At 38.1% G+C, this 19317-nt stretch overlaps 1 protein-coding gene across 1 annotated transcript in view; it reads right to left on the bottom strand.

Annotated features, from left to right (window-relative positions):
* The window catches only part of adgb (androglobin), a 67611-nt gene that overhangs the window by 10834 nt on the left and 37460 nt on the right, over positions 1 to 19317 (bottom strand). Inside the window, exons 20-29 of the mRNA XM_084738097.1 lie at positions 18092 to 18253; positions 16994 to 17132; positions 15887 to 16021; positions 12594 to 12687; positions 9243 to 9374; positions 8790 to 8943; positions 7423 to 7607; positions 6944 to 7110; positions 4291 to 4448; positions 1668 to 1779 (exon numbers count right to left, since the gene is read on the bottom strand). Of these exons, the coding sequence (XP_084594223.1) occupies positions 1668 to 1779; positions 4291 to 4448; positions 6944 to 7110; positions 7423 to 7607; positions 8790 to 8943; positions 9243 to 9374; positions 12594 to 12687; positions 15887 to 16021; positions 16994 to 17132; positions 18092 to 18253 (1438 nt within the window). The remainder of the gene's footprint in view (positions 1 to 1667; positions 1780 to 4290; positions 4449 to 6943; positions 7111 to 7422; positions 7608 to 8789; positions 8944 to 9242; positions 9375 to 12593; positions 12688 to 15886; positions 16022 to 16993; positions 17133 to 18091; positions 18254 to 19317) is intronic.

Here is a 19317-nt window from a genome sequence, read left to right as displayed (position 1 = left end):
TGACTGTAATAAATACATTAATAGAGGTTTGTCTTCATCTGTAGTCAAAATACATTTGATATCTGGATAGCTGGCTCATTATTTAGGAATGCCTCCCACACAAAGACACACATGTAAACTCACACACACACACACACACATACACACACATATATCATCCTCTGATTTCATGCCATGCAAACTGAATGGGTAAATACGGGGACTATTGTCAGGAGCAGCAGAGGGAAGAGAATGAGAATTCAATGACAGCAGGCTGGCCTCTCTCTTCAGGCAATCATGCAAATTGTCACCCATGCAGCACCTCTTTTCACATCAACATCCACCCGTGCCGCAATTAATTCACCCCCGAAGAATTTTTAAGAAGCTCCTGCAAAATTTCAAAGCCCCGATTTTTCAATCGATTCAATTTGTGCTGTGTGATTAAAGGCAGAGAGGCAGAGTTGGTGGCAGAGGACAGGATTACTGCCTCAGCCAAACGACTAGCGGGCACAAGAAATCGCACTCTGTGATCTGCGAAAGCAGCTGTATTCATTTGGCTTTCATTAGGCTTGTGATTAACAGGCCCCTGGCTAGCGGAAGGAAAGAACAAACATCGTCTGCCTTGGCCCCTGACACTGCCTACTAAATATCTGCCACATTTCACACTGAAAACAGAATAAGCAGTGCAAAAACAAACATGAGCATATTAGAAAATCTATTCAGAGCCCAGAGCTCAAATGAAAACTGAAAACTTTTGAATTCAATAATAAAAATGAAAATGCGTCATGACCCATTATGGGGATCTGTGGGCATATCTGAACCATTCATAATACGAATTTAGACTTTTATTTGGACGTCCAGATCAAGTTCCATGCTACTTAACTAAATTAGCTAAATATAATAGGGATGCAGGATTAGCTGCATGTCATCAGTATCAGCAGATAAAGGCTTAAACATGAAATATGTGTATTGGCTTGAAATGCAGAAATTTCTGCCAATATGATGATGCAAGTGTATTGGCTACAGGTTTTTTAAGTGTCTGAAAAGGATGTCAAAGCTGCTATTCCCAAATGATGATTGCTCAGCGCTGGTCATGTGAGGAGCAGCCAATCACATTCCTTCAACACTACAAATTTAATTGTCCATCCTTACGAGCAACTAGTGGAGAACAAATAGGAAAAAGCAGTAGTTTTCTTATTTTGTCACAAAGGTGTGCATTTTGAAAAGCACTATTTTATTTTGAAAAGCATTGTCTTTTATTTTGAAAAGCACTGTATTTTATTTTGAACAGTCCTGTATTTTATTTTAGAAATGTATTGTATTTTGTTTTGAAAAACACTATTTTACTCTGAAAAGCACTCTATTTTATTTTGAAAAGCTTTGTATTTCAGTCTCCATCTGCAAGTGGACCATCACAATAAGAGCAGGCAGAATAATATGTTCATTCTAGAAGACACCTGAAAATGAAAATATATGCTTTTATCAGTATCAACATCAACTGCAATGAGTTTGAAAATATCAGAATATTGAATCGGCAAAAATCCAATATTGTGCATTCCTAAAACAAAGTTTTTGTGTTTGCAAGGGGAACAAAATATCAACAATGACTTCCTTTCCTGTTTTTCCCTTGGGCGACTCAGTGTAGCCAACTGTTTGATGTGGTGTTCATGGTCGTCTTAAGTGCGTACCTCTCATTTCATTCTTCTCCAAGTCTCTGAGCATATGGACAAAATCCAGCTGAGATTCATCCAAATCCCAGCTCTTATAAAGCACCTCTGCCTGCACCACATACTTGTGACCCTGTGAAACACAGACAAGCAAAGTCACTGTACAGTACAACACCCACATCACAGTTTAAACACGACGTGATAGACGGATACACACTACAAAAACAACAGACATACAGCATAACAAACATGGCATACAACACCATAAACAAAAAGCCAACATGAGATGAGTGCTATGTTGTATTTTTTTAACATGCAGTTACAAACTGTATTAGTGCTGAAGAACTGCACATTTTGTTTTGTTTTTTTTGCTGTTCTCTGCCCTCTTTGACAGAAGCACATGTTTGGCACAAAGGAAAAGAGGAGGCAGAGGGCGTGTTAGCCAAGATTATATCAGGGGTGGCAACTCCCACATCCATCACACTGAACAGAACAGACAGGATTTCAACAAAATCCCAAGGTGAGCCTCAAACTAATAGAGCAAAACATTTTCCACGAAAACCGAAAATTGGCCGTATACAAACAGTTTTATTTTGTCTGAATTCCTGTAACACCGTTGTGCATCTCTATAGATAATAATGTCAGCGTGTTGACGCTGTAGGAGCCTTCATCATTAATTACTGAGCATCTATGTATCTGCTGTGGTGTAAAACAGCGCTTCAATCACTGATCCTCTGAGTCTTGATCAATGGCCTTCGTCCTGATCAGCAGCTGTTTATTCTGACCCGCCGCTGATCTGATCTGTGGGATCTGACATGATCTGTCTCGTTATTACTGATTGCACTACTGGGTTTGTTTAAGAGACTGTAACACAAGCACGCTGTGACCACAACAAATATCTTGATGGCTCTAGTGCAAAAATATGTGTTTTTATGGTACCACTTTAAAATAAGACTACTCTTATAAATAATTTATAAATTGTTTATGATTAAGTTATAAATTATGCTGTGTTATGGTGTGCCAAATAATGAGCCCACATTTATCTGTACCGTTTAGTCTCAGATCTCAAAGCTCACTGAACTTACTTTGTCTTTTCCATCAGCATTTATACCTATAAAATTCATTACATATTATTATGCAAGTTACAGGCATTAAACCACCACCAGAATATTTTAATCTTATCTTAATTTTAAATGGAAGTAAGTAGTTAGTAAGATTAATTAGCAGCATTGATTTTAAATTTTTTATGGACTGGTTCACGCTGTGAACACAAAAGCTCATCAAGCTCAATCATCATGATAAATCATCAGCGGCAAGACAATGTAGACATATGGCTTCTTGTAAATATACACTGATTCTGAATTTTAAGCCTGCATTGCATTTCAAAAAAGTTGTGACGAGAATGTGAAAAAAAAACACCTTTTCTTTTAACAACACAGTAATCATTTGGGAACTGAAGACACTCATTAGTGAAGTTTCCAAAGTGAAATTCTTTGTCATTCTTGCTTGGTATACGACTTCTGGTGCTCAACAGTCCAAGATCTCTGTTATCATAGTCTGCACTTCATGTTGATAGACAGGTCTGGACTGCAGGCAGATCGGTCTAGGACCTGAACTCTTTTAGTACAAATCTGTGTAACAGAATGCGTCTTGGCATTGTCTTGCCAAAATAAGCAGTGGCATCTCTGCGCCACAACCTGGATGTACCCTTCAGCATTAATGGGGCCTTCACAGGTATGACATAGCCATGCCATGGGCACCAACACTCCAACAGAACATCACAGATGCTGGCTTTTGTGTGTTGTGTTTTGCCCATGTTGCTGAGAGTGTATATTTACAAAAAAAGTATCCGTTTGACCATTAAATATCTCGTCTTTGTACTGTATTCAATTTAACACATTATGTTATTATGAGATTCCGCCTAACAGGTTATAGCTCCCCCTGTCGAAATATAGTTGTTATGCTAGTTGCAGTCATCTCTAATTAACACCATCGGTTTGTATTTAATGTGAAACTGCCGGAACACACGCTCAAGAAGGGTGTCTTACCGGAAACATTCATGTAGCAATATAGAACAGTCAAAATAGGAGTACTGTTCTAGTCTTTGTTTTTTCTTCTTGTGCACGACGTATAATTGGTGGGTTTTTTTCTTGTGAACATTGTATAATTGGTGTGTTTTTGTGTGTATGTGAGTGTGTCATGATAATCACATATGGCGTGTGCTATATACTTTAGGAGTCATCAAACTATGACAACAAGTCTGTTAGATAGGGGGCCTTCAGACGATCAAGTGACTCATAAATCATGCACAAATCACGGCTTTGTGACAAGCACTGATAAGTCAGACAGTAACAACAAAACCACCCCTCCAGTTTCTGCTGCTCTCCTCCGAATTTTGTCTGTGCGAGAATGTGTGTGTGTGTGGGTGTGTGTAAGTTAATGTGTGTGTGTGTGTGTGTGTGTGCCTGAAAGTAAGGCGTTATGTGTATCTGGCAGTGAAAAATTGATATCAACACAGGCAGCAAGCAAGTGGGTGAGAAAGACAGTGAGGGAAAGTGAGATGCACGCTTGTGTGCGTGTGCAAGTGAGATCAGTAAAGTGTTTGAGCAACAGCAGATACCACGCAGGCAGTTGTCACTGATACCATAGTCTCTGTGGGAGGCTGCGACTGGTCAGACAATGAGTCTGATTTCCCAGCTGTGCTGTCCGCCCCGTCTCTTTGCTGGTCTGCCACCTTGCCTCCCTTGTCCTGGGTGGGGGATCCCTTCTGGTTCTGGTTCTTGTCATCAGAGCAACTGGCAGCTGTAACAAAGAGAGAGAGATACTAAACTGATGAGTCCATATCTAAGGCAAGACAAGCGTGGTCAGCAATCTGTCCTTTTGTAACTGATGGAGGCATAGAGTGAAAAGCAGACTAAAGAGTGAGAGAGGCAGGTTTTTGAAGAGCTCTTATGTGTAGTGCCTCTACTGTCTGCCTGTATTTTACTGTTGATCAGGCTAGCATGGGAAAAAGCCACTTCAGTGTTACTTAAGGGGTCAACTCACCCGAAACTAAAGTAAAACTAACAAAAAATATTTTCTCACTGTCCATTAGAGGTATTTTATCATGCAGAAAACTCTGGCTTTACATAACCAGGTATGAAGATACCCATTTCTGATACCCCAGGACAATGGGATTTTGTTTATAATGCAGAGTGTTGAACAATAACATTTGAAAATTTCAACATGGCATCTGGTAGCTGAGTGCTTTAGACTCCAAAAACATAACTGCATTGTCACTAGTTTGATTTTGGCCCTGGTCCTTGGATGCAGATACCAGGGGGCTGCAGGGGGCCAAACAAAGAATAATTTGGTTCTAATCAGAGTTTAGCAAAACTAAGTTTAATTAATAAACAATCTTAATTTAGTAACTGTTTCAGTAAACTGAAATTAGTTAAATCAACATGGAGATGCTTCCTTATCAAACTTTAAACAATATACATTACAATATAATAATAGAAAAAAAAAATCTATAGCAATCTCTCTTTCTAGAAATATAGTTCCTATTACTCTGGATAATCCACAGACCACACTGGCACCATTTTTTACAGGTGCTGTGTCTTTCCTGTATGTAGAACCGATCAATAAATCCCTCTGGTCCTAACTTATATTTAATGACAATAGAGGGAATAAACCTGATAGACTGAATGAGCATATCACCTTGCCACAAGTGAGCCCCAAATGAGGCTGACCACATTTAGTGATTGAGCCACAACAGGACAACATGAAACTAATCCTAATGACTGTGACCCTACATACTTAACTCTCACTTCTACCAACAGGATAAGTATGGTGGTGTCATGACAGGACCATTCCACATTAAAGACGTGGTGAAATCAACTTATCCACAGCTTACATACTGCCACTCGCTTCAAAAATACTGTCCTTAAAGTCCCAAACTCTAATCCCAGCTCACCAGAGACAAGTTACACAACTCTTAATGCTAAACCCAACTTCAAGTGATTTGGTGTTTGGGGAGGGTTATCAACACCAAGTCATCCACGTCAGTGCAGCTTTGAGTAGCAGAGAGAACAAGTTTGCGCGACAAATTTGATTTTATGTTGCCAAAAAGGAATGAACTACAGCACCGTTTTCAGAGTTCATTTGAAATATTTGAACCTAAAACATACCGAGTCAATTGTTGAAAATGGTGGCTCAATTTAGTATGTTAGTCCATCTTATATGACAATATCTGAGTAGATATCACACTTTTAATCACTCTTTTTTACCCAGCACCTGATCTAAATTTAGGTATCTATAGGTGCAAACCTCTACTACCCATTTTTGATTAATTTTAATAGCATGTTCTCTACCAGACTAACAGATATGTTCATGGATTCTAGGATGATTCCATGGTTTGAGTCTGGACACTTCCATTAAATACAGAGAGAAAACAATGTGTCAGAGAACTAAAAATGTTCAATATTTTTGGTGAAACAAAGACTAAATTGTCTTTAAGGACCTTATATGCACTACTTTAAGGGAACTGATTTCTTTGTTTGTAATAGTGGAGGTATGTGCACTTACAAAAAGCAAAGAATATGCATTATCTTAGAGTAAGGTGTTGCCACCAGCAATCTGTTTGGGAATGGCTGGCTGCCTAGTGTGAGAAAACACAAGAGTGTAGAGATAAAATCTGAGAAAAAAGGAGGGTCCTGTTGTTTGTTGAAATGTTGTGGACCCTCACTCCTCTCTCTCATACAATATACCCACTCAATTACTATTATAAGGGAAACGGCTGTACATGCATGTTAGGCTGTTTTAACATCTGTTCAATTTGTGTGGTATGTGTGATGTAATGTGTTGTATATTAGCACTGCAAAAAGTACTTTACAAAATATACAGAAATGCTACTGTCAGTAGAATTAAGTAATAACTGAGGCAATCTATCTTGTAAAGCATTAAATTATGAAGCTAAGATTATCACACATAGGAAAATAGATATTAAAGATCAGTGGTTCTCAAACAGTGTTCTGTTGTGCTGTGAGACAAGTAAAGGTGTGCCTTGGGATTTTTGACAACAGTACACTATTATTGTAAACAATATGCAACTATAATGAATATTTATTACTTTATACTGTAGTTCTTATGCACTAATTTCCAAATACAGAGACAAATTCTACACACTTTGGTGTGCTGCAAGCAGAAAAAGTTTAATAACCACTGCTATAGATAATATAACTTTCAAACACATTAATAAGAAGCAGTCTGGGTTTGATTCATCACTTATTTCAATTAATAAATCTAATGATGCTCACCTTTGTTGGCCAGGAAGAAGAACACAGGAATTACCACATGGCCCTTGCCCGTGTTGCTGGCCATCTCCTTATCCTGGTGCAAAATGGACAGATGGATCAACACATCTGGCTTGGAAGTCTGAAACTGAATTGTTCCTAAGACGTCTGCAGTCACCTGCACAGAGTAACTGTGAAAAGGTTTAAAATGATTATGGGTACCACTAGTATTTCAGAGTACCCTTTATGTTGTCCTGTTAGAAAACAGGAGTTCTTCAAAAGCTTCCTATGATGTTTAGTAAAGTGAGTGGTCTTTGTTTCAAACTGTTTCTAATAATCAAACGTCTTTGATTCATATACTGTAGTTTAGAAAAGAAAAGGGCGAGAGTTATTCGATGGCATTTATTTTTACAATACATGCCGTTATCCTCAATAATGACTTTCAATTGACCACTTAACCTTTCAGTAAAATACAAATTCCATAAATCCAATAATTCTCTTACCGACATATGACGTTTTTGTCATTGGGGAAGTAATAATCCTGGAATTCCTTCACTGAGAACGTGTTGAGTGGAGTCTCATGGGACAGTTTGGGAAGTTCCCTTGAGCCAATTAAACACATCCTCCACTTGGCACCAACAGGGGGTGACTCAGATGTAACAGCCTCTGCTACAAAGGTATATCCAAGCTAGAACGAGAAATACAGAATGATTAAATCGTGAAATCAAAAAATTTCTGCAAAAACCCGACTCCAAAAAAGGATGCTGCAAATGCAAATAAAAACTGAATGCAATGATTTACAAATAATTTTACACTAAACTGAATACAATACAAAGACAAGATATTTAATGTTCAAACTAATTAACTTTATTGCTTTTTGTAAATATACACTCATTCGCAATTTGATGCCTGCAACATGTTCCAAAAAAGTTGGGACAGCGGGGAGAAAAGACTGGGAAAGTTGCGGAATACTCAAAAACACCTGTTTGGAACACGGAAAGGTTGGAAAAATGTACTGTGGTCTGACGAGTCCACATTTCAGATGTTTCTGGCAATTACAGATGTTGCTAAAGAGGAAAGGGACCATCCAGACTGTTAACATCATTAAGTTCAAAAGCCAGCATCTTTGACTGTGTGGGGGTGTGTTTGCCCCATTGATGCTGAAAGGTACATCCAGGTTTTGGAGCAACATATGCTGCCATCCAGACAACGTCTTTTTCAGAGACACATTCTGCACGTGTTACAACAGTGTGGCTTTGTCGTAAAAGAGTTCAGGTACTGGACTGACCTGCCTGAAGTCCGGACTTGTCCGGACCAGTCGTAAATCAAGCTAGAATAAGAAAGAATTTTACTTTCAAAACTTCAACAATTAGTATCCTCAGTTCCCAAACGCTCACTGAGTGTTGTTAAAAAAGGTTATTTTTTTTAAGTGGTAAACATGCCCCGTCTTAACTTTTTTCTAATGTGTTGCAGGCATCAAATTCAGAAAAGTACTTGCAAATCATTGCCTTCAGATTTTATTTACACTTTTAACAACGCCCCAATGTTTTTTGGAATCCGGGTATGTATTTTTAGAATAAGTGTGTGCATCGGATGTAATTAGAGAGCACAAAATGAGAATAAGGACCCAGTTAAAGTTACTGTTCTCTCTTTTAAGATTTGTTTCATGTATAATAAGAAAGAAATATTCCAAACATGATTACATTATTATACCAGGCAGAAACAACTGAACGGTGGACTGTACCCAGTTTTCAATTAAGACAAGCAGGAAACATTCCTAAAGTGAAACAATCTGTCATGGTAATAGGAAAACTAGGAGGGAAAAAATATATGAAAGTTTGAATTGAAAGAATTTTTAGCATCCACTGACCTTGTTGGGTTTATAGACATGTACTGCTACTTTGTTAAAGACCATGTCCAGCTCCTCTCCTGTGTCATTATTTACAATGTGCAGCAGACAATTAGGGACTGGGGAATAAACCTTTGGCACCAGCAGCATCTCCTTAGGAACCAGGAACACCTCTCTTCACAAAAAAACAAAAATTAAGTAAACAGCAACTGATCAAATTCCGAGGTCTGACCAAATCATAGCAGTTTTTGTTGAAGTTCTGAAACTTAATGTTACAGAAATCTCTGCATTTCCTGACATAAGCTTTTCCGGCAGGAATCAGAGCTGAGTGTTTCGTTCAAAGGCAGCATTGTGACATTTGGTGAGGGGACATCAGTCATTTTCACTTGGATGCATCCAGACTTTCAGGTCAAGTCAGGTTAGAAATTCTCTTTCACCGACAAACCTAACCTTCAAATTACAATGTTCTCTAACCTAAAGACCAAAACCCAGGAGTTGGCCGTGTCTTGTAGAGGGACAGAGTAATCAGCGAAGGTGAGTCTGGTCCATTCATCCTGCTGACAGGGGTAGAGCTCTGCTTTCCTCTCAGAGTGGTCAATGATATACCTGTGAAAAAAAAAAGAGCACATTTAGAGACCTGTAATTCCAAATACTAAAGCCATATTTGGGTGTTTCTGCCGCTACGGGCATTTTTAAGTCCCAGCAGCGAAATTTTGGATTTATGTTAAAATTTCTAATATGATGCTGATAAATATATACACAGTGATAACATCTTGACATAAAAATACTTAGTAAATAATGTCATTTAGTAACATTTATGAAGCACTTTACAGGTCAAAACACTTTTGTTCATGTCCAATTACTGCTTTCTCAATGTCGAGACATGTAGTTAGTTAATTCAAGACCAATTTGAAATTATTTCAAGTGAACTTGTTTAATATAAATATTATTCACTATTAATTGTTCTGGATTTGGTGATCATTTATAAGACTTTTTCATCTGAATGCATCTGTCCCACACTTCTATGTCCTTACTTATTGAGTGAGACCCTTTGCAGCTGTCAGTCATAAAAAGTAGCATATATTATTCTTTATTTGTATGAATACAATTTACATCTAAGCCTACTATATAGAGTTTCCACTGTGTATAGAAAACCATGAAATCCTAATTTAAAAAAATACATTAATATTTACAATAATGCATCAATAAGTCTTATGTAAATACTTTTAAATGTCTTTAAAAAATGCACAGAAATTAAAAAAGGAAAACGTGCAAATTGAATGTCATCTTAATGTTGCTGTATGAACGTTTTGTATAACAACAAGTGATAAGAGCCATGAAAAAAATGTTTTCTGTTACAGATTAAAATCTTAACGAATACATGCAATTTTGTGTACCTGTTTATATGTATTACTGACTGTCATAGCTGAAGTTAAAATTAATAGAGATTGATTTTTTTTTATTTAGGAGAGTCAAAAATGCCTGTACTTGCAGAAACACCCATATATGGTGAAAAGACCATGACAAAAGCTATTCTCAGAATATATTTTACTTCTTGGGCAAAACTGTACCCTGATGAGGCAGATTTTGAATGAAATAAATAAAAAAAAGACTATAATGGAGGAAAGTATGCAAAAAAAGGGATGCACTTTATGTCTCAGCGTGAACTTTGACTGAAGTGGATGTTTCTGTCAGTTAACAAAAACACATGCTCGAAGGCTCAGAACAGCCCCGCCCCACCCTCTCCGAACACACATTGACCAGACTCAGTGCTCACGCACACACATACTTCCCCAGGCAGCGGGTCATTCGGCAGACGCTACTAGCCGATTGGAACGGGGAGAGGATAAACAGCAGATGGTACCACTGGGAAAAGATGGAACACAATGTGGAAAATGCTCCCCGCCTGGCCACCACAGGCCGCCACAACCAGGAGAGGGAGCAGATTCTGGGCATGCAGAGCAACAGAGAGGCTAAACGCATGCCATACAATACACATACACAGCATTGGCACAGGACTACAGTACAAACCCTGATATTCTCTCAGATAATGACATTTATGTGAATGAATATCTGCCAGGTTAACAGGGTGTGAGGTGTTTTGTCAGTGTGGATACAATTCATACTGTACATTATGTACACATTAAAGGTGGTGTGCGTAAGATTTAGAGGGATTTATTGGCAGGAAATGGCAGAAATGGAATATAATATTCATAAGCATGATTTCCTAAGTGTATAATCACCTGAAAAAAAGAACTGTTGTCTTTTCATTTTTCATTTCCATGTCTCTACAGCGGCCAGGTTTAATTTTGACAAGAATTTAAGATTTATTCAGTTTTAGTCATGAATTTAGACAACACTGTAGTCAGAAATTTTTCAGTCAAATTCATGGTACTGTAATAGATTTTGCTGAGGGGTATTTCTACTGGCCGTAAAACATCCCAAATAGGTGTAAGCACAACTTGAACTGTGCTTAGTCACAGGCTGAGAATGTGTTACTGCTTGCACATCACATAAAAATGATTGTGTAAGTCATTATTGATGCATCATTATTAGTTATCAGAGACTGATCATTTTAATTACATGACAAAACAGACTTAATATATTAAGTTATCTTCTGCTAAATTCAGCATCGTGTTCCACTCAGTTGAACTCTGCTTTAATAAATCAGAAGTAAAAAGCTATAAACTGCATTGTTCAGGCAGAAGAGGATTATCTGGGAAACATCACATTTATTCACTTTACATGGAGCTAAAATTAATAATGAATTATGTTCAGTGTTGCCCGAGTGAGTTAGTGTCTATTAATGAGTTGTAAGACATCATTATATATTTTAGGAGGAAGGAGCAGACGTGTACCATGAGCCTGGCTCTATTAAATTTAACAATATGTTTTTACTTGTAATTTTGAATTTTTATTTTCAGTATACTTTTCTTACACCAAATCATCATTATTTACTAATTTATTTATTTTTATGTTTTTCTCTCTCTTTTTCTTTTTATTTGTGTCTCACCTATGACTTCTGTCATAGGCCAGATTAATTTACATGTATATGTAATACAGCACAGTAATACAGTTATAGGGATGGGGCTCTGTTGGAGCAGAAACATGGGGGAGGCGAAGCATACTGTTTTATAGTTACTGCATTTGGTTTGGCTTTAAATACCAATAACAAGACTTGAGTTAATGTAACATCATGTTAATCCACACAGAATTCTAACATTAAATGTAGCCCTAAAAGGGGATTAACATACAAGTTATTGAATCAATCAATTTATATAACTGATATTTAACTTGACAGGACAGCAGGACATCTTCAGTCCACAAGGCTTTCTGTCCTTATTGGGGACAATATACTCAGTCGATTTGAATATAATATGTAAGATGGATTTATTAGTGCTTTGAGATGGCCGATTACTGTGGTCTAACTTAGGCTGTCAACCCAAACAGAGCCACCTATTATTATTTTTCCTCATCAGGGCATACAGAACAGAGATTTCATTGTATTTTTTTTTGTCAATATTTTTTTATTTTACAGTTTAATCATGAAATAATAGGAAGGCAATAAATACTTATTATCAAAATTTTTGGTAACAAAATTAACACTGACAGCACAGAACAGACAAACGAAACACTGATGCAGCCTTTGGCGGTTTCATGAGTTTCCCAGCCACTGTGGGTTTTCCTACATGCTTGGAACGGGAGAGTGAGGCAAAGCTGTATGTAATCTGCAAGCTGACCCCTAGATGCCACCAAGTTCTACACACTGGTCCTTTAATTATTATGATTCAGAGCCATGATTATTCATTTTTATCCTTCACTTACCGCAGCAAGATGGCACTATGTTTTTCTGCATCTGATTCAACCTTTGGCCAAATGTCTGAAAGGATCTTAGATGCACTGAGGTTCTCCTTCATGCCTGAATGACATAAGTACACACACAGAAAAGCGGCCACCATTAAAGATGAAAGACAATCCATGTTGCTGTCAAACACGTGAAAAAATTATTGGAGCTGACCCAGTTCAGTGTAGGACACATAAATTGCAAAATGCATTTTTGCCTCATTCAGCGAGAGGTGATAGGAGAAGATTATTCACACCTTGACATTAACTTTCACACTCATCTCAGCAGACAGGTAACCACTGTGACAGAACACAGCCTTTGATAAAAGATGTAGCACCACGTGTTCATGAGCATGTGTGTGTCGGTAAGTGTGTGTTTGTGCATACAAGTGAGAGAAATACTCCGAAGAGACAGCTGTGTGATAGATGTTTTCACATCTGACATGTGGCATAGGTGTCCTAACATCCCCCCTCCAGCCCTCCCTCCCGAGTGCTGAGAGCTCCCTTTTCAAATGGCCAATTTTCCAAATTGATGCAGCCATTATATCGGGCCAAGGCTGGCTATTGAGAGATGAAGACCTCCTATCATCTTTATAACCAAAGAGGAGAAAAAGAGGCAGACAGGAAAGAGAAGGAGGAGACCATAAAGAAGAAGGAGAAGAAGAAAGTTGTACTGAAATGCGGGGTGACTAGAGAGCTGTTTGAGGTAATCTGTGGTGTAAACAGATGTGCCTGGGGAATTTTGTTCTCTAAAATACTAAAAAGCCCAGGTCTTACTTTTCTTTAAATTAATGGCTTTTTGAAGTGTGGTTAGACAGGCAGTGTTTTTAAAATGTGATTGGTGTTTTGCCATTACTGTAAGTGCCACTCTGAAAGCTGCACTTTGTGCTTTGACTAGTAAATGAATAGAATTTGAGAGAACTTAACCATGACAGGCCAAGTTGATAGAAGTCAAGCTGTTCAGCCTATGTGTGCGTGTGCGTGTGTGCTCGTGCTAATGGCAGATAACCACAAGCAATATTTTTTTGCATTGCTGGCAGATGGGTCCTGTAATGATGTAGATATTTTGGATGTTTGGCATGCTCGCACCACATTTTCAAGCCCTGAAAAATGGGCAAAATCCTGAATACAGGCGAATACAGCACAGTTTTATGCAAATACTGCATTAATGAGGCTGTGTATACCTCCATATGTGCAAGTTATTCAGACGGTGACAGGGGTTATGTGATGTGCCTAGAGAAGACACAGTTAGCCGCAGGTCCTGGCAATAAATAGACAATGTCTGGGCTGTGTGTCACCTCCAGTGTTTCTCTCAAACAGTGGTGCACCTTCAAAGTGAGATAATTACCACCACCTCTGGAGAAATGTGGGTATTAAAAATAATTTAACTGAAACTGAAGAAAACTGCCTGCAACCTGCACAAGAGTATAACTGGCACTGAAACAGTAAGAGACACATTATTTCAAAGCAACATTGATGAATAAATGTATTAAAATCACTGAAAACCTGGAGCAAAATAGTAAAAATGCATATATGATATCAAAGTTTAGTTTCTCATGAATGCATCCACAAAGATCTGAATGAAAATAAACATTCATAACTATTAGAAAACTTGGGGCCACTGTTGGCTAGTTTAATCTACAGCAATGCACCATGGTCTATAAGACCATCAAATGTCTGTAGCATGGCTGTCCTGTGAGAACCATGTGCCCCTGAAAAGTCAGAAAATATTTAAACATTTTTCCAGTTTTGTGGATTAATAAATAGTGTTTCTCTGGAATGTAGTGTAGAAGTATAAAGTTGGCTAAAATGGAACTCAAGTAAAGCATGAAATAAATCCAGTACTTGATGCAAATGTACTTAGTTACTGTTTACCAGTGATTACAACTCTGAACTAATGCAAGATGGAAATTAATGGATTGACAGTGACTGATGATTGGTTAAATCATGAATTTAAAATCAATTCACTGACTAATTACCAGGCATCAAACCCAAAGCTCACTGTTATGTTTTAGTATTTTCTACATTTTCTACATTAAAAAAAATCGGATTTATGTTAATGCCGGACTGGCTCCACTGACTCTGGTATTAACACGTTTGTTCGGAACCAACATTACTTGCTGCAGATCGAGGCAGCGGTAAACCAGCAACTCCAATGCCCTGTGAGGGCAAAGGACTTCAATGGAGAATTTTTCAATGTAGTTTTGTGTTTTTGTGGCTGTAAAGAGAGTACAGACAGCAGCTTTAGTTCCCTGTTGGTAAAACAGCAAAGTAACGCAGGGAAAATGTTCTAGATGAAGCATATACTTAAACCGACATTGCTTTCGGCCAACTTAATTCACTGTTTGTGTTAAAAGAGTGATATAATGGTGTCAGCTCCCCTTTGTTGAGTTGGCTCAGACTCAGAGAGCAGCTGAAGTAGTAGGAGTACAGTTTTGTTGCACCCAAATGGCAAGTGACATGGATTTTTTATCATTGGTTTGTGGAATTAATTGCGTAGCTTTCATAATAAATCCCAGAGCACAACGACGCCCAATTCAAACCTAATACAGGAAAATGTACAAAAACCTTGATGACAATACTTCGATTTTGGATTAAATCTGATTTCACTTTTTATATGCCTACTATTATGTACATAAGACCCCAAATTACACAGTTAGAAGACTTTGGGTTTACAGAGGCTTTAAAGAAATGCTGCTCAGCTCTGTCTCAATATTTAATGTTTAATTTTTCCAATAAACTGTCCAGTGTGTCGGCGTCTTATCTTCTCCATCTTTCACTTGCTGTAAATATTGAAAGGTTCGGCTGTTGATGCAAGAATGTTGTGTGCATGTGTGTTTCTTACATGTGTGTGTATCCCCTCTGTGGCCACTCCTCATCTGTCAGGGTGTATTAGTAAGAGTGGCAGTCTCATCAATACATATTTGTGCCTCTGCTCACAGGCTCAATATATGCCATCGGGCTAAATCAACCAGTGAATGTAAGAAGCAGAAGGTGTTTTTTTTGTGTGTGTGTGTGCGTGTGTGCGCCTGCATGTGTGTGTTTGGATACTAAATAATAATCTACACATGAAACACACTATTTTTTAGGCTATCATTTTGTCCCCTAATTTGGCTTCCCAGTCGCCGTGTGTCTTTCAAACATATAGCATTAAAGAAGAAAGCAGAATTTAAGACTGCCTAATCAAAACTTTGTATTTGTGACTATTCAAAGGAAGCATAAAACCTAACTATGATACTTGAACGCATTTTCTTATGTGTGCATGGATGGTGTACCTGGTTTCGAGGCATTAACAATCTCTCGCACCAAGTGCCCTTTGAGCCCAGCCTGCAGAGTGGTGACTACCTTGATCTCCCTGTCTGTTGGCACTCTGTCTCTCCAACTTTCTGGAGCCTGTGACTCTGCATCCACTTTGGATAGTAACAGCAGAACGCTGCAAGTTAATATCAAGAACTGAACTATGAATATTGTTAAATATAGTATAAGAATGAGAATTAGTAGTAAAAATAGTAGGAAATTATTTTGAATTAATGAAGCACTATGTGAGTACTGCACTTCAAATACTGAGTTGGACGGTATAATAAATTGATTGAAATCCTTAGAATGTATGATCTATGGTTGAAGCAAGTTGTTCCTCCCTGCTCCCTCCTCTCCAGGCTCAAGGGAGCTCAGGCAGGCTGCAGGAACACTGCAGGAGTGCAAGACGAGCACAACATTGTAATCTGACAATGACAAGAGTCGAGCCCCACACTGTGAGAGCGATCAGCTGTTCATAACTGTCAGTCGTCCGTCAATGTGAAGCTAAGTCTGTAAGCCTGCAAATAAAAGCACATTGCTCTGAAAAAACGCACTCTCAAGTTCAGTGCCTGCCTGACTCCAACATATTGCTCAATTTTATCGTTTTAAACATCTACTCCTCCTAACGGATTATTCATTATTTCTTATGACTCATTAACAAACGTTTACTCATTCAGTGAACGTACAACATTAATTTGAACTGGAATGGAAATTTCAAAGGACACTGCAGCTGTAGCTTTGTTGTCTGAATAGTGACAAGTTCAACTTAACATGCTTTTTAAATTTCCGATGACATATCATGGTCATTTTACAACTTATTACAGTAAATATATATATCAGATTTCTTCTTTAAATGAATTTGTGTGATTCAGAAATCATATGCGTATTATTGTGTATTAATCCACTGATTTTTGTCACTGTACACACTTTAAAGGGGGAATGAAGATATGGTACCAAGAGACAGTTTAATGAGGAACCTGTAAATCACTTCAACTGTGTTACAGCTGTATTACTCAATATTAGATGTTTTTGGCATATATTCACAAACATATGTAGATAGACATTGTACAAAACACACTAATGGCACTTACTTAAGTGTTCTTTGTGGTCAGTGGCCAAGACTGAAGGGTCAGCTGTGAGGGCCAGTGCAGCAAATCGCTCTTCTGCTGTCAACCTCCTGCCCAGTGCCTCACACAGCATGTGGTAAACTGCATTGTTAAACACCTGTACACACACACACAATACATACACAATAAGTACGGCAAACATGCATAAGGGAGATATGTTAGCAGCTGTGTGCTATGTGTGTATCCGCATGTGAGCGTTGAGTGTGTGAGTCCATCTATTGTGATTTGCACCCTCATAAATAAATCACAATTGAAGGCAACAAACCCTTCTGTTCTTCAAGTAGGCGGGTAATTGTGTAGACTCCACATCTACATTTATTGCTATTCAATAACCGCAAAGGTCAGTGTGTATTATCTTCCTTTTGTTAAGGCCACTTTCCAGCAATCAAAATAAACAGACTGACAAAGACCTTTCAGGCTCTACAGACATATTGTGAGAAATTTCAGATTTTGGGCTTCTGTGAATCTGAACCAACCTTTTAAAAACGCTAAAGTCACACAGTAACAAAAAGAAACTAATCAATCGAGTAAGTGGTAGACCAACAGCTCACATTTTCTACATGGTAAAATTGCTCAATTTTCTGTGGTGTGCCCCACGGGCAAGAGACAACAAAATTTTTGTTCTGTCTTGAATTTTGTTCCTCTTGAATTGTAAAATTGTTGTTTTCATCTTACTGCAAAAATAATACTATTTTAAACAGTTCTAAAGTTTGTTCACAGATTCTTATTTAGGCTCATTTACACATGAGACTCATAATAAGATGTTAATACCACTATAATGTCCCCTGCTCTTTGTCTCTACTGTTACTGTATTTAGTTAAACCATCAGGATTTCTTTTTGCAACTAGTAGTACTCTACCAGTGTACCATTAATTGAATCAAAATATAAAGATTCATGCACTGCATCGTATCGTGAAAGGGCTGAATCGGATCGAACTCAATCGTTGGCCATTTAAAAGTTTCTGTATATAATATATCGTATCGTTTAACATGTATCGAGATATGAATCGAATCCGTCTCAGACAGTGAGATACACAGCCCTGGTAAACAAGCTACCTTGTGGTGTTCTTCCAGGGTTGTGTTCATGTTTTGGGGGTGGTGAGCCTCTTCGAGTGCTCTTCTGGCTGCTGCCTGTTCCTCCTCATCACTAAAGGAAGACACCACTCTGGACAGGGCCCTGAAGATGGACGAGGCCTGCTCAGTGAAACGAGCGCTCTCCTGTTTAAAATAGGAACAGCGGGGAAGCATTTCAATTTTGTTCAACAAATTAAGCAGAATGCAACCAAAACAAAACAGACAAGCTGAACGCCCACTATGCTGATAGATTTTCGTGAGTTGGGGTTGTTACAGTAAATTTGCGTATAAAAGCTGTGCTGGATTGTAGGTGACAGACAAGATAAAGGCATTTTATTTCTCTTGTTTTTCTCACATCTCACATACACAAGCCTACCATTGCACCCATTGTTTCTCACTTTTGGACGTTTGAACGTTTTGGAACAATGATTCAGCAACACAAGCATCAGCTTAGAAAGTAAGAAAGTAGAAAATGAGCAATGGATGTCAGAAAATGATGTGAAGCTAGAATAATTCCCATTCAAAAACAGGAAGGACGTTGCAACAATCCTGTCCATCTCTGTTCAACCAAGCTCTGTTCTGTACTTGTCACGATTTAGAGAATGAACAGGTTGTATTCTGTTCTGTTTTTGTGTTTTGTGTTATTTCTTTTGTCTCTGATCCAACAGATATTTATTGTTCCAAGCTTCCTTTGTTCTAACACATATCCAGATTAAAAATATCAAGATATTTTCTTTGTAAAAAAAGAATTAGAAGAGTGTGCAGCCTTAGTAGATGTATTCACATCCTTTCTAGTTTATGTGTTACGTCACCACAGTATTTTTCACTCAGTGCGTGCCCCTCTCAGAGCCTTTTAGTATGAGTGAGGAAGTGACTTGCAGGCTAACAAGGAAATGAAAGCAATATGCATATCCTGAAGCAACAGAAGACAGAAAAGGGTAGGATGGTATGTTGAAGGTGTCCGTATCTTGGTTGGTCTTTGTGTATTTAAATAAAAGAAAAATGAGGGAGCATGGAAAATGTCATATAATCTTTCCCTTTAATTGCGATGGGTCCTGCAGCTGGAAAAGTCCATCCACAGATGAAGAAAACAGCAATTTAAAAGCACATTTCTCATTCGGCAAAAAAACATGAAATGACCTCTCAAATCCACAAAGACTTCATGTGTGAAGTTACTATCAATGCCAGCTGATTGTCAACTGATATCT

The sequence above is a fragment of the Lutjanus erythropterus genome, chromosome 15 (assembly GCF_056507025.1).
Source record: "Lutjanus erythropterus isolate fLutEry1 chromosome 15, fLutEry1.hap2, whole genome shotgun sequence".
Classification (NCBI taxonomy): Eukaryota; Metazoa; Chordata; class Actinopteri; order Lutjaniformes; family Lutjanidae; genus Lutjanus; species Lutjanus erythropterus.
Note: the sequence above shows the minus strand (reverse complement) of the source record. Positions and strands in the feature narration are given on the sequence as shown.